The sequence below is a fragment of the Centroberyx gerrardi genome, chromosome 14, assembly GCF_048128805.1.
Source record: "Centroberyx gerrardi isolate f3 chromosome 14, fCenGer3.hap1.cur.20231027, whole genome shotgun sequence".
Classification (NCBI taxonomy): Eukaryota; Metazoa; Chordata; class Actinopteri; order Beryciformes; family Berycidae; genus Centroberyx; species Centroberyx gerrardi.
Window position 1 is genome coordinate 17,866,507 of NC_136010.1, and position 25,262 is coordinate 17,891,768.

Consider the following 25,262-nt stretch of genomic DNA (forward strand, 5'->3'; position numbering starts at 1 on the left):
TGGGGGAGGGAGCTTGAAACGTCCCATTTTCAATTTTAAGACGACACTCCCAACCTCATAAAAGAGAGTGTGGGGTAAGTTACAAACCAATCAAACTTTAACTACATTTCCCTCACATTGCTCTCATTTGCCATGCACTTTACGTCAGCAGTGTGGATATTTCCATCTCGAGCAGACCCAGGTCTATTCCCTCAAAAGAGAATGAGAAGAAAGATTCAGTGCTCTCGCCTACTGCCTTCAGCATAGTATTCTTAGGCTGCTGAATCACTATTCAAGTGCAAAAAATAGGTTTCTGAGTTCATTAACTTTAACCAAGGCTCCTAAATTGGACAAAGGAAATTGCCTATTGACACTAATATCTGTTTCAAGATTCTCAAGGGGGCTGCCCAGCAAAAACACAGTCCTCCACACTAAAAAGGCATTACATAAACTCTCATTAGTACCAATGGCATCAAACATGCAAAACATGAATCATCTATTGCCATGAGAAAATCAGGAGTTACACCACTGCACACGGTGTGCAACATGCTAATTCATGTCATGCTTTGAGGGGCAGTGGGGGTTTTATCTTGTACATTGCAGCTAGGGGTTAGTGCATTAGCATTCACTATGGCTGTCTTGTCGAACAAACTGTCAACATATGAGCCCTGTAGCTCCCAGGGCTATTCTACCACAATGTGTGATCCTATTGGTCCAGCAGACCTCTTCACACACACACGCATACACACACACACACACACACACACACACACACACACACACACACACACACACACACACACACACACACACACACAGAGGGCCTGACAGGAAGCATGACAGGGAACCTGTGCATACATGAGATTGGTCAGAAGCAGAATGGATGGTTAGCAGCCTACAGTGCGGAAACACACTGTATTTGCTGTTGAATAATTCTTGACAGCCAGAGCAAAAGAAAAGATACAATTGTGCAAGATTAATTGCATTATAAAAATTATGCCCGAACATTTTCATTTTGTGACTGATTGATTGGGCAGTAAATCAAATGAGCTCCCTGGGGATACTGAATAATTAAGACTGAATAGTGAAGCTCTCTGCTAGTAGCCTACTTTAAGATTTCAAAGAAGCCTTTAGGCATTCAGGCGAACTTAAGCTGGCCATTTCACTCAGTAACAGACACAAGCATGGTGCATACAGAAAACGAGGCCATTGCCTCGAGTGCATCTCCTTTTCACTCCTAAGATCACGCCTAGGAGAATGCAACCTGTTCTTTCACTACCTCCTGCCACAGGGGAGGGAACTCTAGTGCTAGAGAAAAGGGAAACCTTCTGTTTTCCTGACTCCTCTAAAGCCTGTGATAGATCAATTATTAAGCTGAGTCTAGTCAGTTGATCTGCATAGCTGCACCAGAGAGAAGACACCAGAACATCTCAGGATTATAACTGGCCGCTGTGGGCATCAGGGAAGAGCAGCAATCTCCAATAACCAAGTAATGTCATGCCTGCTTAATCCAGCAGCAGTCTCCTGGAAAGGCCACATCCCTCAGGCACGGTCTGAGGAGGTGAGGTGTTCATCAAACTGGATAATTAGACAGTAAGGTGTCCTGCCTGCTGCCTTCCTCCCCTCCGGCTACCAGAAACTTTTAAAGGGGAATTTAAGATTCAAGCACACAAGCTGTCCCCTCCAGTGACCTTATTACCCCATTGGGCCAGAATCCTGTGCAGTGGGATAACAATGTCTCGAGGGCAGGTTTGTCACAACGCTACAATTTTACCCTACAGTAGGCTCTACCATGGACAGGCAAAATACCTAATGGTAGGTAGAGTATCACAATATCAAGTAATACCATGATGATGCCATATCTCTTACAGAATACTTCTTGTTGGCTGATATTTCATAGTTGGAGAAGTCCTAAGTACAGAAGTAAGCGATCTGACAACTGAACTAACTCTGTTACTACTTTGTATTGCTTTGTAATGTTAATTTATTCTTTAAAATTTGCAAAATTGCACAGTAGAATGGGATTATATTGTTTACCATGGCATTCTCATTGATTGCTTACAAAGAAGCATTGAAAGGTGAATTTTTGTTTGTAACTAAAATTAAACAATATCACCAATTTGAAGGGAGTGTCTCCTTGGCACACTTTGACAAGGGCTATAAACTAAAGTTATGTTGTTGATGTTTGCAAACCTCTGGCAATGCTGAAGTTAACTGCAGCAAAAACTTTCCTTGTAGTGTTCGCAAATCTAAAATTCCGTGGACAACGTTACCCTGTCTGTACACCCAGCTTAAAAGTAAGAATGACTCACACTGTCAATATGTTGTGCTTTTGCTTCAAGCTGGAAAAGCCTTTTGAACGCTGACTGGCTTCTCTATTCATAATTGGCCTGCCTCTCTGTAAGAGGCCTTGTCTTCATCGCTCTCTCATTGACAACAAGTAAATATGGGAGAATGCTGACATGAGAAATATTTCCTGAGAGAACAAGCATGAGGTCAGTTTGCTGTCATGCTGATAGACCGCTCAACCTCCATCTCCTACAGCCTCTTTGCCATGGACCTGAGTCACAGTCTCCCTCATGTTACTACTTCTTAAAGGGCCATGAAGTAATCTATTAATTTCATTGACCTCTATCAGCAACCAAGGCATTGCAGCTGGCAGAGCTTATGGTGGCCTGTAATTGGCATAAATAATAAAGTCACATTTTCACAGTAGAGATGAGTAAGCGAGCTAATTAAAGCAGCGATCCAACAGAAAGGCGTAGTGAAGAGGTAATATATCATGATGCAAAATACTGTAATAATAATACATAATTCATCGTTCAGCAGTTGAAAAATGTGAGTATGTGATGGGTTGCAAAACACAGTTCAAAAGTACAGGCCGGAAAGTGAGTTCTGAAAGACAAAAATCTCAGCGCCTAGTAGTGAAGTAATCGTTGAGTCGTTGGTATTGGTCAACAGCCCTATCAAAGACCTGTAGATATATTAGAATCATTTTGTATTTCACCCTGCAAGAGCCAAAAGCACAGTCCTGGCCTCCTAATCCTGGGGAGGTTAGCGAGGTGGTGAAGCAGGACTGGGCAGCGGAGGGGAGATCCTCAACCCTGACCACCCACACACGAACCACGGCCCAGGGCGGCTAAGATATCGACCGCCAGCGCTGCTATTAGCACAACTGACTGTGGCTGCTGGGATAGGGTCATATAAGGAACACTGGGCAGCAATGTGATCTCCTCACTGTGGAGAGAGAGAGCTTGAGTGCTATCTGAGCCCTCGACTTGCTCTAGATGGTCTGGCATCATAAACAAAATCATAAATGCGATGTGCGACTCTGCTGTAGCGTCTATGACTCAGCTCCACTAGTGTTTGAATGAACAGCCAAGGTCAAGTAAGTTCTCCACTGAGTAACAACACAGAAAACATACAAAACCAGGCAAAACCCAAAACCACTTTGAGACTATATTGGACAGTCTAGACTAACTTAATGGCCATCAAGGGCAGCTTAAAATGCTAACACTTAATTGAGAAGCTTAGAGGAAATCGTTAATCCTGTTAACAATGAGAAGATTGTCGTTGGGGAAATGGTGAAATAGCGTAGTTAGGGAACATTTTTAATTGCTGTGGCCTGAATGGCTGTATACTTCTGCTCATTCATGGTCATATACAGTCTGATGAAAGGCTAACTGCCATTTAAGTTAAATATGAATTAAAAAAATACCTTAATATAAGTATGAGAATGTCTTTTTATGGACCTGTTTGTGTCAAGCACCTTAGTCTAACACAGATCATTTTGTGGTTTTTGAATAATCCTATATTTGGTAACTGGTGTGTGTGTGTGTGTGTGTGTGTGTGTGTGTGTGTGTGTGTGTGTGTGTGTGTGTGTGTGTGTGTCTGTGTGTGTGTGTGTGTTCGTATGATGGGTTTCCCATCTCTAGGGAGGCTCAGGTTGGAGTCTGAAACCTTGGCAACTAGAGGAGACTAGTCCTGAAGGGAGGATAGAGCTGCGGCTCAGTCGTTCTCTCCGCATCTCAATTTCCAATCCTTTGTCTCTCGTCTTTCTCTCTCTCTCTCTCTCTGCTCCACACTCATTTTATCCTCTTCTTGTCTTCTCTAATCTCCTCTCTCTGTGGCTCTGCCCAGCTCTTTATCTACCTCCCAGATAAAGCATTAAAGCGCTGAATGCGTGGATATATTTAGTTAGGAATATCCACCATGATAACAAACACTGACAGGATTGAGAAAATAAAAATACACCGGGTTCAAATTTCAATACGGGGTTATGCAGGAGTTTAAAGTACAAAACGAGCAGGGAATAGAAAAAATCCTAAGAAATTCAGTTTACTATGAACAGTTCCAGGCTAATGTTTTTCACCAGTTACATATAAACATGCAGACAAAGGTTGTGTTTGCTGGTGGTTTGTGTCCAAAACCAGGTACAGCTCAAATTGTACCATGTTCCCCTTGGGACAGCTGTAGGCGGTCCATGAGTTGACAGAGATACCAGGAAGTCTTTGTTGAAGCTCTCCACAGTCAACAGGGTTATTTGCATTTGATACAATGGTTTCTGTTTAATCCTCTATTTTAAATTATGGACAAGCGGATTTCAAATGTCTTGTGACTGCAAATTTTTGTTTGTGCTCAGCCTGATTTGTAGGGCAATGTGATTTTTTTTTTTTATTTCAGAGAGGAGACAATATGCTCTTACAGCAGGCATATATTTGAATTCATACACTCAATCTACTATTTAAATAAGGATTTAAATGTTTGAACTTTTGTGCAATCCCTGTCCATGAATTGGATTGCTGTCTTATGTATTATGATACATGCTGTTTCTCATATATTAATGTTTTACTTCCTATGGCTTTTACTATTTTATGACATTTTTAGTCAGTTCAGTACTAGTCTCAGTTTCTTTATATATATTTTTTACACATGTTCTGTAATTGTGTGTATTGCTCATTTGTTTTGCATGCATGTTTCTACCTGGTGTCATGCAACAGGGTGTTTTATAGCAGTTGCACCTGCACACTGCATTGTAACTTTCTCATTCTCATGAAAACCCCCCTTGCAGTTAAAATGCTGACAAAACCGTTATATATATTTCTTGTGCGCATATTGTAAACAGATTCTATCACCTTCCACTTTAACCTATACTGATCTGCAGTCTATATTGCTGCTTTGTACAGGCACGACTAAAGTATACACACCAACAGTGCTTTATCTCCCAGTCAAACAGGGTGACACCAAACTCTTACCTCGTCCCATTCTGAGGTGAAAGACGGAGACTTCTCGAGCCTCTTCTTGCCAGTGCTACAGTTAGAGACAGACTCGCTGCGGCTGCCCAGACCTCCTTCCTCCTCGCTAGGCGGCGACACAAGCAGGTCAGAGTCCGACTTGGAGAGGCTGCGTGCCAGCTTCAGGTCCCCAGGGGGGCGCATCCTACCAGCAGACACTCCCCCGGCCCCGGAGTCCCTGGGCTCCTTGCTCACGGTCGCGTAAATTGCTTTGGGGTCACAGTCTGTCAGGATGGCGGCCATATTGGGACGGCTAGGTGGCGGCGCTGCTGCTGCTGCTTCCGCTTTTACTTTTACTTTGATTGGTCCTTTTGACTCTGGGTGGCCCCGGCTGGCCGGCGGAACACCTGGTAGCCTGAAGGGCTCCTCACGGCAGTCGAAGACAGGCGAGGATCCGTGCAGCAGGCCGGTGAACTGCTCTGGGACACCTGCTCCCTGGTCCTGGCTGAGCTGGGAGTTATCTGGAGAAAGTGAAGAAGAGAGGACAAAGTGAGTGAAGAAAGAGAGTAGTTTGTGAGGAACTGGAAACTGGACTTCTATTGAGGGGCAGATCCCTAGAGCAGGGCTAATAAGAAACCGCCCACACAAGTCCCGAAACAGATCTGTAATTGTTTCCTACCAGGAGTGACGGAGAGAAAGAGAGTGAGAGAGGGGAGACGGAGCAGGGAGAAGGCGGACGTTGGCTGGAGAACTACAGAATTCCAAGCCCAGCTTGCAGCCGTCTGACGACTATCTGGTGGTGCATGTATTCTGTAACATGCCTCTACTTGTGTTTCACTCTTTTTGACTTCTTATCAGTTCCCACGTCCATTTAGTTGTGACGTAAGTTTAAAAAAAAAAAATGACACAACAGTGAGAACTCCCTAGGCTATTGACTATCACTTTTATTCAGGCATACCCCATACACACACACACACACACACACACACGCAGGGCACAACAAACAAGGCAGAACACATAAAAAAACAGGACTGAAATATCACCAACAGGAGTGAAACTTACATTCTCAGTCTTCTGCAATGAAAACAACTCCTTAATGGGACTGAACAGCAAGTGCAGTTAAAAACAATCGGATTTCCTTCTCACAGCAGGCCCCGTCTTTCCCTCCTCCCTCTCCCTAAGGAATTACTGCCACCCAAGCCTCTTTTCCACTATCAAAATCAGCCACAGAATGACAGTGCGGCCAGGTTGTGCCACGTTTTCATCTACGCTTTGGCTTTGAAGCCTGGAAAAAAAAAAACACTCTGCGCCTCGCTCTGTGCACCTCTTCCTTTGAACCGGAGTGATGCAGCTGTGTGTTGTTGTTCGCCGTGTGACCAGCAGCCCTCTGTCTTTCTGCCTTCTAATTCTAGACCCTATAATGGCAGCTCAGGGACGGAAATTCGAATCACTCGATCCTCCAGCAGCCAGACTCTTAGCCACAATCCTGATAATTAGTCTTCTGACACGTGTGTGTGTGTGTGTGTGTGTTCTCCGTCAGGGCGACAGGGTCAGGGTGTTTGGTGACAGGGAATCTGGGACAGTGACACCACAGGAGACGAGTGACCTGTTGCGGCAGTTTTTAGTTTGTCCTTCAGAGAACGGCTTCAGCCAGCGTTCTGCTGAAGAGGCAGTTGGCTCTGCCCTGCCATTTCTCAACCTGCTATCCAAAGAAGGAAAACATCAAACGGGCAGGCTGGGAAAGATTCATATCTATGTGGGGGGGAAATGGTACCACTCCACCCTGGAATCAGTCTGAGTTTGCCCCACTGCTCCTGTACTCTTTAAGGGGCCATTTGCAGCGAGGGAGTGTACCAAGCAACGCCCTGTGCCCCCTTCCACCAACGCTTCATTTAGGAAAATTGTGTGTGTATGTGTGTGGGGAGGGGGTGGGTTTGTGTGTGTGTGTTATAAAGGGTGAGTGAGCGCACTGCACACATATGTCCGGACCACAGCCAAACACCCACCCTGTCCTTGGCAGCTGGGGAGCGTGAACGCCCAGTGAGCGAATCGGTGCAGTTCCAACAATCTCACATGGTGTTAACCCTTGCTAAGACGACAGACCGAGACCACTGCATCCCCTGCTGCTATCGCTCTGCGGCTGGAAATGCGTACAGACAGAATCTCTGAGAAACACACAGGTTTTATAGACGGGTGAGGTCACCACAGAGGGGGGGGGGCATGTGTGTTTCATTTGGCAGTGTGAGCTCCATATTTTACTGGCGATGTCATGTTCGTTTTGCAGACCCCGCTGTGCCCGTGTTGGATGTCACACCATCTACAGTCCAAAGTCAATTCACGTCCTGCCTGGGGAAAATCAACTCTTTTTTTTTAAAATGTGGACGTTTTTAACTCTGTACCATGCGGTGCAGAAATTCAATAAGGAACTACAGGCCATCGTATTGATGTTTGGGTCTTTACAGTAAAGCGAGAAAACAAATACTTCTATTGACATTTCCAGTCAATAGTGAAAATTGGTGTATCAAACCACAAACAACAGACAGAAATGGGGACTAGGAGCTCTGCATGATAAAGTAATGCTCTTTATCCTTATCCCCCTTATCACTAATGCCCTGATAGCAGCATGTTGCCGTATACAACAAACAGCATGCACAGAATACAACACAGCTTCATGTGCAATTCTCAATAGAGAGGCAAAGCACTAAGTACACAGGTATTTCTAACACTATGTTCAAACAAGCTTTGATATATAAACTCCAGCACCTCAGGTTAAGTTTGCTTCTTAATTATAGTTAGACATGATCGTATACTATGGATGCTGCAAGTAGGATACAGTAGAATATTACTACTGAGTGAAATATCCCTAGGAAACCCCATAAATTACTACGAGGAGGCAGAAATTTGATGGGCAACACAGTGTAACACAATATTTCTGCTGAGAACAGCAATGTGTTTGTGACAGATGATGAACACCTTGGTGCTGCTGACCATGCAAGTGTCCTGCACCAGCCAAGAGTGTGCTGAGCTCCGATCCCTGTTCTCACAGAGTGGAGCAGGCAGGCTGGACCAACTGTCTGGGTGAAAAAAAGCTCAAAGCTGGAAACCATAACTTGCAGATGTGCAATAAAAAGGAAAAAAAAAAATCACAAAGACTATTACTTATGTGTACACCAAAATTTGTGGTATCTGTGGCTTAAAACGGTGCCCAACCAACTACTAGAGAGTGATTAAGGGTAACAGTAAGGAAAAAGGAAATGAGGGGCCTACTGCGATCCAAGGAAGTGTGTTCAACATTACCTCACCCCCCACAACATCATTCTTACATCAATAATCATGTCAAATTGACTCACTGACTCTTGAGACCTGGCACAAAACATGTCCCACAAATAAAAGTGGTGCTTATGTTAAAAATTAATACAATTTTAATGTTTAAACTCATCAGAGGTGGTCATCTGAAGGCCCTTTGGACAAATTTTTTTTTTTTAATTATGTGATTAGATGTTAGTCAGAGCCGCCTTTTCCTTTGCCCTCAGTCAAGAGATCACAATTTTTAATTGATCAAAAAAAGTTTAAAAAGGTTCTTTCAGTTGATGCTTTAAATATCAATATAATAAGTATCAACTGAAAGAGGAACATCAACACCACCACGAACAAAATGCAGCAAATTTTAAAAACAATATTTGCTGGTATTATCTGGTTGATGAAATGTGTCAGATATTTTAAAAAAAATAATAAAATCAGGAAACCACATCGTCAGCGATAACTCTAAAAGACTCCATCTCCGCTTTCCACTTATGCTTAATGCATCAAGGCCACACAGGTTGATAAAAGTTTGCTATTTTTTGATAAATTATACTGATATTACTGCTGCCACAACCATGAAATGCCAACACCTTCTCTTTATAATGGAACGATTTGTTTCAGTTACTAACACAGCTGGTTCCACCTGTAAAAGTATCACAGCAGCATCAACTCAGCTTGCCTACATGCATCTCTTCACATTTTGTATCAGCAAGTCAGATGATGTATTAACAAACATATGCTACATAACTAATTATTCAATGAAGATATCAGCATAAGTGACAACAAAAGCCACGGACAAGCTCCACACCTCCGCTTCATGCTTGACTGGATGATCTGGCACATCCAGCTTTAAGTGGGGATGAGGATTTCAGACGGGACCATGACACAATCTGATCAAGAATTCTGTTTCATATTGGCGACCAAATGAGTCTCCCTTGCTCACTTGCCAGGGAATGTCAATCAGCCCGTCCTAAACAAGCCAAATCCGCTCTGCTGCTGGAGAATGCCAATCATGCATTCCCTGGCAGCGCTAATCCAAGCCGGCCAGTCTCACTCTGGAAGCTCAGATGCATTTCTCCCGTTTCATCGACATGCTTGGCTTGTGATTTTCCAAGTCAGATGTGTTTCTCCATACTCTCCTGCTCTGTCCTCCTCTTTCAGACTACTGCTTGTTGTGACCGAGTCAACTTTGCTCGAGTCCCAAATCAGTTTCAAGTCTTGAGGCACAAGTCTCGAGTCAAGTTTAAAGGCTAAATGTAGAACACCAAGTCAAGTCAGAGCAAATCAAGAGTCCAGTATCAATTTAATATCTTAAAGAAAACCAAATATCAAACAAATAGGACTTTTCAATGCAATATGGTTTTAAGAGGATAAAAACTTGGTAAGAGAGTTTGATTTGATTGAGTTTGACTTCTATAATTAGTTTCAACTTCAATAAATTCAATCATTCCATACAACAGAATTTAAATTCAGTTGTCTGGTGGAACAAATCTCATCACTTTCGTTTACACAGACACAATATCTTTTGTCAAAACTTTAGAAACCTTTTGTAGTCATCAAAGTACAAGTCAAAGTCAAGTCCCGAGTCACCAGAAACCAAGTCAAGTCAAGTCTCAAGTCTTCTCTTCATGCATCAAGTCAAGTCTCAAGTCTTCTCTTCATGCATCAAGTCAAGTCTCAAGTCTTCTCTTCATGCATCAAGTCAAGTCTGACTCGAGTCCAAGTCATGTGACTCGAGTCCCCACCTCTGTTGTTTTTTTTAAAGCTTATTAAAATGTGGTTAAAGCCGTTGTGAGGTCAAACTCACCTCCCGGTGGCCGTGGGCCGGCCCGTCCAGGTCCAGGGGGCTGCAGAGTGTCTTTCGTCTTGCCTGGGGGTCGGAGGTCGTTTGGGGCAGTGGGCTTACGCTGCAATGGGAGAGCAGGGTAGAGAAAAGTTGTCAATCACAACAAACCTCCAAAACAATTTCTGCCCCACCAGCCAATCATATTAGAGTCTGCCGAGCCTTGGCCCAGGCAGCCAATAAGCCCAGGCTAATTATCCAGCTAGTCTAGTATTAAACAGAGACAGCATCCCATTGATTGCCTGCATTAGAGCGCTGGTGGCAGGCTTGCCTATATCATCCACAATATGGCTTGGCTCAGATGGCTGCTGATTAGAGCGCAGAGGACACCATGCCGCTCATTTTTTATGATTAGGCAGCCGAGGAGCAGAGCAAATCCAATCCAATAGGAACATGAAGAAAAATAAGATGTGAGCAGTGGAGGTGTGGGGGGGGGGTAACAATAATAAAATCTGCTAACTGGATGATAAATACGAGATGGCAATAAAATAGATATGTTAGGATAGTAAATTTAACGGACAGATTTACGAAGGCGTCCAGATACTAGGGCCAGTAGAGACGACATTAAAAGTAGTAAAGAATAAAGGAGAAAGGACAGGGGCGAGACAAGGACCATAAATCTAACATTGATCCTCAAAGAGGAAGTTTGGCGGCACCGACACTAGACAGAGACACTCACAGATCGACAGTGAACTGCAGTGACACGGCCATATTGCTTGATGAAGAGCTCGGAGAAAGGCAGGCCACAGTGTGTAAACTGTGGCCTGCCGCAGGAAAACTTGAAAAATGACTTGGCGACATGGAGCTGAACGCCAGGCTTTGATTTCCTCCTCAAAACAACACAAAGAGGATCCCTGGGGGCTCTTCTGCTAACATATGTCTCAGTGTCTGACCATGAAGGGACCGTCATCTTCATCATATAGCTTTCTACTGTATATAAGCATTTCAAACTGCAGCTGGGGATGCTGTTCTCTGACAGTCAAACCGCCCAGATATTACAAAAGGATTCTGCAACTGGCAGGGAGAAGCAATGAGGCAAATTATGGCGCAGAATCCATTACCATATTGCTTATACCAACCCTGTCAACAAAATATATCCACAGTTGCACAGATTGCTTGATGGAGGGATGAAGATGTAAAAAGTTGCAGAGGATAAATGGAAGAAAGTCATATTATTTACCTGAGGTAGGACACTGTTGGAAGACTGGACTGTGGTGTTCTCATCTAGGCGGGCAGAAAATATAAGAGTTAGGTCATAGTTTGGACAGATAAATGACTGCCTCAATCCATTCAGTGTTCAATTCATCAACATATCCTCTGAATTACAGACAGCCCAGTGCAGGTTATGATTGCCAGAAGAGACATTATGCTAAGTGAATGGGGAAGTGATATATAATAAAATCATGTATTATGCATGGTGACATAGGCTAAAAGTCAGACAGACTTTAAGATGAATCTCCCTGCCATTTAAACAGGGCTGGGTATGGAGACATGACAAAGTAGCCTTAAAACAGAAAAAAAAAACTTAATCACTAAGCATTTCTGTCCAGCGTAAGAGCGGAAAAAGAACGTGAGTAAAGGATTGGACGCTCCATTTTTCTAACGCCATCATTTATACAAATAAGGGAGGCACGATTACATCAGCGATTAAACTCCAACCCTTCAGCTCGGTGACGTTTCTAATGGTGCTGGTGAGGCTGACTGAGCTGAAAGCCCCGAAGGGACGGTTTTAAAACATCTACATCAACAGCCAGGGATCAAAATGGCCTGCTAATTTAATCCCCTTTAATCCAATTACATGCGATGCCATTCACCAGCCACTACTAAGTAGGAGGGCCTGCTGCTTATGCACGGGAAAAAACAGCCGCGGCTAGAGCGACATATTCAAGGGTTGACTGTGTGCGGCCTCTCTTGGCTAATCAAGATAGAAATGTATGATGTTTCTGTTGTGTTCAGACGTTGTAAGCACGCAGCTCACAGCAGGAGAGCTTTAAGGAGTGGTTGGAAAAATGACCGCAGCTCCTCTCCAACTCGCTTTTAATCCTTCAAGGAATGAGGGGTCGCAGTATGCAAGGAGGTAGGGTGTGGGTATGTAGTGGAGGAGAGGGTGAGCCAAGGACACAAGCCACAAAACCCCCTCAAAATAGACCAAAATCTAAATATCTGATGTGAACAAAGCTACTGGAAATGAAACCTTTACCATTACCTTTATGGGACTGGGACTCCTGGCTGGGCGGTGGAACTTTGGTCTGTGCAGTCAGCAGCAACTCATACGTGTGATCCTCCTCCTCCTCCTCCTCCACCGGCTCCCCCCTCTCATCAATACTGCTATTAGTATATAGGGCCTGGGAGAGGAGGGAGATAATGAGAGAGCAGAGGGAGGGAGAAAATTGAGGGAGAGAAAGGTGAGAATGAGAAGGTAATGGAAAGAGGAGGCAGAATGAGTCACTTCAGCTGCCGTAGCTCCTCGGTATACACTACAGCTAGAGTGGAATTTATACTCTGTGACGCAGGTGACTCCTCCAGCGAGGTTACAGCTACATCTATGGGCCGTCGTCCCTCCACAGCACCCTCTAATGGTAAAGTCTCATATCTCGTATGTGCACTTGCCAGGAAGAGACTGTGTGTGATATTTACTGTGGGCCAAAACACATTCACTTGTTGGGTTTTTATTCATTTGTTTAAATTGTTAGAAAAAGATAGTGAGCATTGTGTGTATTTATCAAAAACCATAATGTAAGAAATAAAGCATTCACAGTGGTTTTCCAAGATAAGATGTGTTCACGTCCATGGTCAGCCACAGCTTAGACCAAGCCTGTCCTTTGATTGTCTCCTCCTCGCTCCCTTTCCACTTCTCTGCCTTTTACGCCCTCGCTCCCTGTGTCCCGTGTCGCACTCAGATGAATATTTATTAAGGAGTCGTTTGATTTGAGCAGCGGGCGTGAAGAGAATAGTCCTGAAAGGGGTGGTGGCAGTGAAAGCGCTGACATTCTAAGTGGCAGATAAACATCCGTCCAACAGTGCCATCGTCCTGACGCGACTTTACAAACTAAATTGCAGCGGTGGCCCAGCGCTGCGGGTGTCAAAGTCGTACTGGCGTGATCATTAAAGCATGGCTATTAAAGCATGGCTCGAAAGGCCACATCTGAGGATCTGCTGCGGTGGGTGAGCGGAGGGCAATTAAGAAACCATTCTCCATCCAGCTCTATCGCCTTAACTCCTCACCTCCGAGCTCACCTCTTCTTCATGACCTGGTCCGGGATGTGAAGGGTGAACCAGACGGTCTTTCTGTAAATGACGCAGAACAAGAATATATAATTAATAACCGTTTTACTATTAGTTTATATTGCATTTTATTTAGCCAGGATAAATCAAAGATCCGAAATGCAATACCACAAGAAGTGTAACGCTGGAGGGGTTTTGTGACCCAGTCCAGTGGAGAGAGGAGTATTAACACAGAGACCGCTATCACCCTCTAGTGGGAGTTCTGACAGATTTCCTCCACTATAAGACCATCTGACAAGCATACTATGTGTGCATGTTTGTGTGTGTGGGTGGCTTTCAGTTAAACCACCACTAACCTTGCCAGCTTCGCTATCCGGTCGACCAGAGTCTCTGTCGGAGGATTTGCCGCTGGTCAGGCTGTCCAGAGAGTGGCAAGATGTGGCTTCAAACAGAGCCTCGTATGGGCTCTCCTCCTCGGGCCCCGGGGCCAGCCCCGAGATCAACTCACTCACCTTCTGCAGATCACCTGAAAACACAGACAGAAACGCACATCCATGCAGATACACGCAGGTATTTATAGCTGCAAAAAGAAGCAAAAACCTTAATATTACATTTGTCAATGTCTTGCGTTTAAACTGCTGACTGAACTGCTGCTGCTACAGTACAAACTCAACGCCTCGACCCTGTGAGATCTGGTAAATCGTACTTTTTTTCCGTGGGCTGGGACTCTCCAGAGGTGGAGGGATTGGCGGAGGGGGAAGGTCTATATCGGGGGGTTTGCCAGTCATGTGGCCTGCAAATAGACAAACAGGAGATCGTATCACAACTGGTAAACGTGAAATCGAGAGGATGATTCCCACCGCCGCTCTCCGTTTGCGCATGGGGTCTTTACCTTGGATGAGAGCAGCTATCTGCCTGCTCTTCTGGGAGGGCATTTCCCTGACAGTGTCCAGCGCCGTCAGGCCCTTGTAGTCGACCATGTTCACGTCAACACCTGGCCAAGGACAGCAGGGGCAGATTTAATTTCATTAATAGGCGTTTCGAGTGCTGTTGTGACATTTGTTAAGAGTAGTGAGTGCTTCGAATGTCGGTTGTGTGGCGTGAAAGTCTGACCTGCACTGAGGAGTTTCTGCACCACGTCAGTCTTCCCAAACAGAGCGGCTTCATGGAGGGCGCTGCCTTTCTCCGTCTGGACAGACAGAGAAACAGAGACGAGAAAGAGACAGAGGCATAGGCAGAGAGTGAGGCAGAGAGAGGAAAAACACCCATGTGATAATGAGTAGTAAGAAAAGTAATGTTCTGTGCAAGTACTACACATGGCATAACATCTAGAGACATATTTTGTGTTTGATCCACCCTCTCCTCTGAGAGAAAAACACAGCAATGGAGGTCTTATCTAGACAGCCACACCACTTTGACTCCCCTCTTACTGCTGGTTTGTTGGGGCTTAGTTAAACCTGCAGGAATCCTTTTCCATCACACACATTTTTACCGTGAAATAGATGGCAGGGCAGCTATTTATGCCCCAGCACCCCTGCCCACTTCGCTATGGACAATTATTTGGTTGAGGAATCAAAGCAGATCATTTTCCAGCTCACAGGGCCATGCTAATTGAAACCTGCAGGAAGCAGGGCCTGAAGGACACTGAATAGACGCCTCATTCTTGAGACAGAGGAAAGGAGGACAGAGTGGATGGAAATGTAGCTCTAGACAGATGGATGGCACAGTTTGGTACAGAGTCGGAGCCATGGGGCCCACCAGGGGGAGCAGGCCAGTTCTGCTGCGATAACACAGCATTTCTTTTACAGACCAAGAGCTTAAGAGTTTGACATTTAATCTCATAGCTTTAGTAGGAAGGAGCGAGAGGAAGTGCTGCAAGGACAGATTAAGTTACCCAACATGTTTTGGGCCATGACAGCATATTCAGACTTGAAATAAGGGACACATTTGTTTCATAGATTGCGTCCCGCACAGTTCTATACATGAAGCTTTCAAGTTCACACCCATATATACACACAGCCACACACACACCTCGTAGTTGATGTCCATGCCAGCATCCAGCAGCACCTCCACCACAGACAGGTGTCCGTTGCGCGAGGCCAGATGCAGCGGCGTGTGTTTCTTGGTGTTACAGCTGAGCAGGTTGGGGTGGGCGCTGAGCAGCAGCTTGACGACCTCCAGGCGCCCGTAGAGCGCAGCCAGGTCCAGCGGCGTCTCAAACTTGTTGTTCCTCATGGTGGGGTCGGTCAGCTCCTCCAGCAGAAGCCGCACCACCTCGGAGTGGCCATACTGGGCGGCACAGTGCAGCGGCGTCTCGTTGTCGTTGTTCTGTTGGAGGGGCAAGGAAGGAAAAAAAGGGGGAGGCAAGGCAAGATGTGAGAAGCAGCACAGAAAAACAGCACAAGTGACATACAAAGAAGAGGAAGTGAAAAAGAGATAAAGGAGATCAGGAGAGACTGGACTTGGGGGTGAATCACGGTCGTTAATGAGTAGGGAACAGGTGACTCAGCGGAGTCACAGCGAGGTTAAGCCAATCAGTGCCAAGAGCTCACCAAATTAGCAGATTAAAAGGTCATGAAAAAGCACCAATCATGTCGAAGCATATAATGAGGCCCAGGGGAATGTCTGGCAGCGTGGGGAGAGGGTGGGCCTGTGTGGAGGACTGGCAGACGTGCATGGTACCGGGACTAATGAGGCCAGGTGGGTGGGAGCCGCCCTTGGATGGCACTACATGCCAGAGGCAGCGGGGCAGTAGCACAGCGGCTGGGTGAGAGGCAAAGGCACCCAGGCAGATGGGAAGCACAGACGTGGGTCACTGGGACAGAGGGTCAGAGGGGTATTGGCATCGCATGGTCACAAAGAGTGAAGCCTGGCTCATTAGTCTTTTCCCCTCGAGAGGCGTTGTCACACCTCTGGAGGCACGATTACTGTAGCTCACCTCAGCAGACCCCACAACGGCAGCAGCCATTTACAAGATGGCCGACATCAATGTAAATAGTAGAATACCACAGAATTCTGTGACTATAAAGCAGTTTTTCAGCTTTTTCAAGAGGTGAGTGCTGTGTTGACACATACTGTAACCAAGCGTTTGTAGCCTGAGTGAGTGAGACACATGTAGGCCTATACATAGACGCGTGTGATGACAGCGACCGTTACGTTTCTAGAGTGGCTGCATGATAGTGATGAAAGGCAATGACATTATTTATGCTGAATATTGTCATTATGATATTAATGACAATACTTTGTTTAGGGAGCCATCTGGGACATCTTTCCCTCAGACTGAGATATTGTATCTTCTTGCGATCAGACCGAGTTGATTTGCTACCAAATGGCCAAGAATTAGGAGAAGTTCTGCAGAAGATGCCGAACTGGCTGACAGGAATATAAACTCTACTGGTCTTGTGTATTACATAATGTACAGTGAGAGAAAAGAGTAGGGAAAGGATTCTATAAATATCCTGTCAACAGCCAGTAAAGGATGAGTGTCATCCTTATTTGCTCACTTAGCCAACAATATTCCATGTTATGGTTAGGTTATGGAGAAAGGAAAGGTACATCCTATACTGTGGGACGACCTCATATTTTCATCATAGGTCTAGGCCACATGTAGTCCAACAACAGCTAACAGACATACAAACTGAACAGCAGCTGTAGGCAGCAATTACACCACAAACACAATAAGTGGTAGGCTTAATTATTACATCTAATGACACACATGCAGCAGCAAGCAAAACAGACATGAGAATCCCCAGTTCTCATGTTGATCCCTACCATGAATAGCCAGCAGGGGGCAAAACCTGCAATCCATGAGCTCAGCTGAGATGATAGCGTGGGAATAGTCTATATACTGACCAATTCTACACTCTACACACAAAACAACAGGTACACAATGACAACATGCATAGTCATAATTAAGACTTAAGGTTTAAATCTCTGGAGAGGAAGGCTGGGAACAGCAGTACGGTCTTTAAAGACACAATCCTACCTACAATAGGAAAGAGAGCATGAGAGTGGCAATCAGGGCATGAAAACACTATGATCATTGCTCTCAGTCCCTTAAGGTGTGAGAGAACTGTAAACATGGGAATGGGGGCATGTGTTTAATCTGCAAATACAGTCTATACAAGCATACAGCTCCTTTGTGTTAGTCAGCATTGTGTGTCAGGGTGTGGCAGACAGTGCCAGCTTTGGTGGAACCACATGCTCCGAGAGTCAGTCATTCCAAACACACGGAGCCACCTACAAAGGGCTGACAGCTGGCATGAGAAGGCCCACATGGACACGGACGGTGCCAGGTCGGGTGGCTCCCTAAGGGAAATGCCAGCTGTGCCACTCTGAAGACAGGACGTCCAGTGGAGGGGACAACGGGGCAGTGTGAGGCAGGTGTCAGTAGCCCCGTTGCTTAGACTTTCACAAAGCAGGTAACTCTCCTTCATTGTTAGTGGGAGAGAGAGAGAGAGATAGAGAGTGAGAGAACGAGAGAGAGAGAGAAAGAGAGAGAGTATTGTACTACACTGGCAGAGCAGGTCACAGCTTGAGCCGAGAGAAAGGAGGAGGAGCTAAGAGAAAACAAAACGACACCTGCCTATCTAAAGAGGAGCGACAGAGGCAGGCTGAGAAACAACCTCCTGCTTTGGGTGAACTGCACTAAACAAATAAAGAAAGAGAAAAAAACGCTTCAAAACAACCTTTCAATGAGAAGCTGACCTAGCTTTTCATTGCCAAGGCGATTTTATCAGTGGGATTTGGGATTTGATTACTCTTTCTCCAATACTGTCTTTGTCTCAAAACAAAACCAAATCTCTCTCATGTAAAAAACAGATTTTCGAGTGTGCGCACATACATGCACACACACACACACACACACACACACACACACACACACACACAGTCTCCCTGCTAAAGAGGAACGACACATAAAAGAGCATGCCGTCTTCCATCAGTGACGCACCATCAAGCATTTTGTCATCATCCTAGACAGCTTTTTAGAGAGATTTACTCCGACTATTCAGATGACTTCAGCAGGCAAACATACATGCTGAGATTACATCAGCGTGATTCACTGCCTCAGATACGCAGGTCTGCTGCCTCCATAATAATCCAAATAAATCTCCCATAAAATGATTCAAGGAAAGCATCCGAAATCACTGTCTCTGAAACTGTCTCTCTGAGACTACAGAATATTTCTACTGTAGGGATAAGTCCATTTGAGTGTGAGACATGCAGCCTTTTCTCACAGTACAATACAGGACTGCAACAAAAGATACACAAGGGAGTTTCCATGAACTGAGATCACTGCTTCGGACCACGCAGTATCTTAGTTCAGGCCCCTGGCTCCTCTCTGTTGCCAGTGCTTTGGTCGGTGCCATCTCTCCATAGCTGTGTGTCAGCCAGCATCTGATCGTATTAACCATGGCTGACCAGCCGCTTGACTCAGGCCCGCAGATAGGGAGCGAGCAGCAGCGTGACACGGACCCTCGCCCTGCCTCTCTTGATGCTAAGCTATGCTAAGCATGCTCTCCACATAGAGGCCCGCCTGCACTGCCCCTCCAGGGGACACCCCCCACCACCACACACACACACACACACACACATCATGTTGCTTCTTCTCACCATTTTGAGGTCTGACATGTTTTGATTTAGGCTCATAGTGCGTTAGATAAAAACCTGGCTCTCTAAATATTTGCTGAATTTACCAAGCAGATTAGTAGATTAAATTCAGATTTAGTATAATTTCAGTGGAGGCACATAGGATACAGCATGTTTTTGGTAGGAAGTGCAACATATTTTAAGGCTGTTGTACAATATACTGTATTTACGTACTGTAATATCTGCGTACTTGTGTTAGTTTAGTCTAATGTCACAGGGTATGTCTTGTCTGCACTATTATGTGATGTCCTGCTGTGTCCTGCACCTACTGTGCCACTCATGTAATGCATGTCATGCGATGTGAATCACGTAATGTGTAACTTCCTTGTAATATGCCAGCACCAATTAACCAGGTCAAATTCCTTCCCATTGCATTCGACGGATATAAAAAAAATTCTGATTCACTGAGTTTACTATGAGCCACAGCATGGCCACACTCATCAATATAAACCATTACTTGAAAAACAACTAATGAAATATCAATGAACTCTGTGGCGACTGCAAGCACAAGTGGACTATATTGATTAAATAATTTCACAGGCAATACTATTGGGTAAAAATATTCTGTCATTAAAAGCAGTTGAAAGGGAGCAAAAAACTGACATATGGGGAACTAAAAATGAGTAGCCTGGTTTAAAACTAATTTTAGAGATCTAATAACTTGCAGCTTAAGATTTCCCATTTCAAAACAGTTTTATACTACATCAGTTTGTGATTTTTAGTCGATCACTGTTATATTCTTTATTATTACACACAGTATATTAGAGCATTAAATCTATTCTATGATGTTTTGTGGGTTGATAATGCTGAGGACTGGGTGAGCTCCAACATCAAACCTCACTCCAAAAACACTGGGATGAGCCACCACACTACCACAGGCCACGTGAGCAGTCAAACAAACAATCATGTGCTAACAAGACAAGAGCTCTGAAGGCTATTACGCAAAACGCCACCAACGACTAGCAGCTTAGCCGGGAGATGGAAGAGATTAGCATTCATAAGGCATAGCCAAGACTTCCTGGACAGTTTGTGCTCTTTTATGGAAAATCCAGATTTTACTGTGGCAACACTGACAGCGAAAAACCTCATCCTGATTTAGACCTCAGTGCCTGTCAAACACGACCAGATTAAGGTCTCCGCTCATTGATAAGCCCCGCGCTAACTAGAAACAGCTGGAGATTACACTCCATAGTGTTTTGATGCTATACACACTGCGGAATATTCTGAAAGGGAAGAAGAGAGAGATGGATATACAGAGAGAGTGAGAGAGAGAAGGGGGGATGTTATGATTCTTGCAACCTGGGGCTGGGAGATGGTAACACGGTTTGACTAGTGACCTCTGTCACGTGACGCGCGGGCTGGCAGCGGTTACGTCAGCCCGCCCCCTGGTAGTGGTAGTAGTAGTGGGGAGGGGTGGGGGAGGGGTGGGCCGAGCAGCTGTTGCAGCTAGTGTGCCACGGGGCTGCCAGGCTCGCTGCATGCCAACATTCACAGCCACAGTCTTAAATCCCCCTAGTTTCTGTGCACACATACAAAACACGCATCTCTCCCCCTCTCACACACACACACACACACACACACACACACACAGACAGACAGAGCAGGGTTCCTTACCATTCTCAATTTTAAAATTTCCTACCACAGTTTTCAGACATTGCAGATTTATTGCTCATTGTTTTACACCTTTGACTATAGGCTTATAATTTTATATATAGAGAGTGATGTAGTCTCTAGAAATTCACCACCCTACTGTGAATTGCATGATCTTCACAGACTTTTTCATAACTGTATGTGTTTTTGTATTTTTTCATTTTAGAAACCTAGAAATGGTCAAATTGAATTTCCAAACTTTTCTTTCTCGGCCTGCATAGAAATAATCTGAATTTTTATTTGTTCACTTGTCATGCATTCCATAGGAAACAGGCTTCACAATAACAAGATGGACGTGTAATTGTCTACCCGCCATAGACTATAAATTGTGTACAGTGGACCCTTCCTCTCCGTCTTGTAGAGGAAGGATACAGTTTTCCCCTTGTATCACATTTGATTGAATGAGACACACACTCCAAACAAAACCAACTTAAAAAGCCTTCTTAGATACCATCTCTGCTCTGAAACGCTCCTCCGGTAACAGCTGGTTCCGACAGATACCGAGCGCACGCCCACAAATATGCAAATGTGAATGACATGACAACCGAGAAAGGGAGACCCTTCAATTAAATAATAAGATGTCCCCCTCAAGGCCTCTTCAAATGCGGTGCCAACATTTCTCAGCATGACAGAGATGCGAGCGAGTGGTGGAGGACGAGGACGGAGCAGAAGGTGAGGTGGGTGGGGGAGATGTGATGTGCTGAGGACGGCGATGGACGCTGAGGCGACAGAGGGGATGAATGAGCGTGCTGGCAGACTGTGGGCGTTGTGCCTGGGGGAAGGAGAGAAACAAGCTCTGCTCCACAGATAATGAGGTGACCAAGTCTGAAGAAATTACTGATGTTGCTGCCATCAACATCCTAGCTTACCCCAAGTCAGGCCTCTGAGATGCAGTACAGCCCGCCTGACAGAAAGGCTTATGATCCATGTCCAACCTGAATATGTTATGAGCTTATATCTGGCAAAAAGCCAATATGTTGTGGCCTTATTTTTGTTAATCGCCATTTATTCCACTTTTCCTGTGTACCATTTTATTCAATTTGAGTTTTTCCACTGTAAAGCAGGATGCACAACAGTGACTGTTCACATTTTCGGCACAGCACCCGGACATCTGAGCCTGGGTCAGAGGAAATGATGTACACATATATTGTAATAGACAGGTGACCTATATTAGGGGATGAGGTCTGGGAGAAAGGTAGCACTGATGGGTTTCTATAAGAGTCTAGGCAGACTAGACTTCATAGTTTATACAACTCAAAAAAATGACAAGAGAAAGAAAGAGAGAGAAAAAAGGCTACAGCTTTTTATCGAGGAATTTAGAGAAAATGTTGATTAAAAAAAGAGATAATTGTAGACCGTCATAAAAATGGTCAAATGAAGAATTTTCTGTAATCAGGTTTTTGATTCCAAAATTCAATTTTTCCAGACCTAAATTTCTCGACTGGATTGGAATTTTAGTTGCTGTTCCTATGATTTATGCTGTTAGTTAAATTGCCCAGCCCCTATTAATTAGGCCATATCACGCTATAGATGAAGATTATTCTTCACAACAGCAAATATCATAATATCTGACATAACAGGAGGTCTAAAACTACAGAAAAGATGTTATTGTATGTATATATCAGGACTAATTGTGATAATATTTCTTCCCTACTACTTACTTTCATACTTTTTCATGCAAATGTATGCAGGAACCCTGTGTAACCCTCAATACTCAGATAACTGGGTCAGTCCGGGTGGGATCCCTGAAGGTACAATCAAACCACTGTGATGAATAGTGTTGCCCTACTGAGACATTTGGAGCAGCATCAAAGTGTCCTACCCACTGCAGACACTATCAGTAGTAGAGAGCAGCAGATAGAATGAATAAACATTAGTGTGGCTGGCTGGACCGGGACTACAGAGAGAGAGATTTGAACCCAGTCCAGGCTGAGGGCTGGTACGTCCCTGAAGCCGACTCCATCCACTTAAGCCCCGATCCTGCATGAGTCCTGGCCCATCCTTCACTGTGCCCCCCACCCCCCCCCCACCCCAAACCTTTCATGTCTGGCGAGCTAACTCCCTGACACTCCCTCCCCACAAACACGCCGTCTCTCCACTGGGTCACTCACCACCTCTGCACGACCAATCAGCCGTGACACTGTTACTATGACAACGTCCCACCTCTTTCTCTCCTCAGCAACGCAGGCTCACAAGCACAAACGGGGAAGGGGGGGGGGGGGGGCGCAAACACACATTTACACACTCACACAGACGAGCATGGCATGGAATGCTCTTTTTGATGTTGATGCGTGGAGACTGGTACACAGAAAAGCTCCCGTCCTCCTTCTCATGAGATGGCTCTCTGGTCCTATACTGTGATGAGAGGGGAGGCAGGATCCACCCCGCCCACTCAGTCACATGATGCCATCACCATGACCGCAGGCAGCGCCAGAGCATCCACACTGCATCCCTGTTTCTGATTTATTCATAACAAGGTATCAATTATTCAGACTCATGACCAGGTAGTGGCCCCAAAACTATCCTTAAGCATTTACATTAAGACTTGGTCCAAAATCTCAATAGACAGAAATCTCAAGTTGACAGGCTCACCGCTAAATCCGTCAAATAGACTACATGGGGAAAAAAAAGCAAGACAAAAGGCAGCTAAATTCCAATACTGCAGGAACATTCGCTGTAATATACTGCTGCCTGGCACTTTAAAGAAAGCCTGCCTCCCCATCAAAACACTAAGAAGCTTAGTCCAGAGGAAATGACAGTGACAGTGTTCAAAAATAGTGTTCAGCCTTATCTATGGGCCTGGATGGGTTTTTCAGGCCTGTTGAAAATGCAATCGTGGAACTATCAACACGTTAGCACTGTGCTGTAACTGTAGAGGTGACACTGTTAGTGACACTGTCACCGCCGCGGTATCTGCTAGAGTTGGAATCCTCCTGGGGTAGACAGGCTGTGATCAGAGCATCCCAGGGTAGCCGGATTAACTAGGTGTTAATGACACTCCTACTGAAATGTAAAGAAGCCTGATCAAACATGTAGGCTACTCCACGTCAATGCACACACACACAAATAGATGACAAAAAAACATGTGTCCATAACCTAGCGACGTTCGCGGTCTGTCACCAAGGGGATTTCCCTTTATCCCCAGTGGATGCGTAAATTAATGAGGGCCTGCTGTATATGATTCCTAACAGTGAGGTAGTGTAAGATGCAGTGATGGAAGTAGGGAAATTTACTTGTGAGGTGGAGGAAATGGTGTGCAGTGATACAATGTCAGAAACAGAAAAAATCCTCAACAACTTCAGAAAAACATCATAACATGTCAGTAGAAATGTGTGACAAGTCAACATAGACAGAAATCCACAAGATATCCACAGAGAGTGAAAATGATTTTCCCCAAGCTCCCCATATCTCTGCAGCAGAGTGGCAGTGCAAGCAGCAGCAGCAGCAACAAACCAAACCCAAGCATGGCAAGCCAGCACCAAGACAGGGGCGGGATAGGGATTCGCTAGGCCAGCAGAAAAGCAAAGAAGCACTTAAAAAGGAAATGTTCTTTTGGCAGCACTGTGTACACACCTTGGCGTTAATATAGGGGTCAAAGGGCCCACAGCGTTTGAACTCTTTATGGTCTACAGAGCTCTGGGAGGGAGGAAGAGAAGATAAGCCGATGGGTTTTCACACAGTCAAGACAAGCAATGAATGAATGATGGTCACGAATGAGTCAAACTGAATGAACAGAAGGAGAAAAAATCAGATTGAGTTAATGAACAAAAAGATGCCATGAACAGTCTGGGAGAAATGACACAAAATGATCAGAGACTTTGGTCCGCAGGCCTTCAGGACTCCAGCTGGGAGAACTGAGGCGTGGGTAACTCCGATTATAATGCTTCTTAATCTGGCTGACTTGTTATAATTATATCCGTAGAGGGCCTACTGTTTTGTGAAATCTTATAGTTTTGACTAAATTTGTGAGGCTCATGATGGGTCATTTCTACCCATCCCTGACAGGACAGGTCAGAGACGGTGCTGGTCTGGTGGCTGTGCAGTGGGCAGCCAAACAATAATCAAACATTATGAGTTAAACAGTTAAAATGGTTAGGGAAACAAGCACTTCTCACATTAGCATGGCGTCAAGTCACTTCATAACAAATATCAGTAAAGTGAGACTCATGATGCACTGCGGTTAATGCCCTGACATCCTGTTTGACAGTCATGTTCACTTTAAAAATAACGTAGAGCAAAAAAACAGACATGCCATGCTACACTAGAATTTCAATACCAAACTATCTCAATGTGGCATCTTTATGGTTACTGACTAAACCATGATTAAACCATGACTGTGATACCACTAGAGCTCACCAACAGTGCTGAAAAGGGAAGCA

The 25,262-nt window shown here is 44.9% G+C and overlaps 1 protein-coding gene across 9 annotated transcripts in view; it reads right to left on the reverse strand.

The window, feature by feature from the left end:
- anks1aa (ankyrin repeat and sterile alpha motif domain containing 1Aa) overlaps positions 1–25,262 on the reverse strand; it is a 66,870-nt gene that overhangs the window by 28,880 nt on the left and 12,728 nt on the right. For 6 of the 9 annotated variants that reach the window (XM_078288074.1, XM_071894535.2, XM_071894536.2 and 3 more), the window contains exons 4-14: positions 24,457–24,519; positions 15,616–15,912; positions 14,698–14,773; positions 14,477–14,578; positions 14,291–14,377; positions 13,941–14,110; positions 13,585–13,647; positions 12,566–12,704; positions 11,540–11,583; positions 10,324–10,423; positions 5,235–5,734 (exon numbers count right to left, since the gene is read on the reverse strand). In XM_078288074.1, the coding sequence (XP_078144200.1) occupies positions 5,235–5,734; positions 10,324–10,423; positions 11,540–11,583; positions 12,566–12,704; positions 13,585–13,647; positions 13,941–14,110; positions 14,291–14,377; positions 14,477–14,578; positions 14,698–14,773; positions 15,616–15,912; positions 24,457–24,519 (1,641 nt within the window). The remainder of the gene's footprint in view (positions 1–5,234; positions 5,735–10,323; positions 10,424–11,539; positions 11,584–12,565; positions 12,705–13,584; positions 13,648–13,940; positions 14,111–14,290; positions 14,378–14,476; positions 14,579–14,697; positions 14,774–15,615; positions 15,913–24,456; positions 24,520–25,262) is intronic. The other 3 variants (XM_071894539.2, XM_078288073.1, XM_078288072.1) reach the window with 2 other exon arrangements.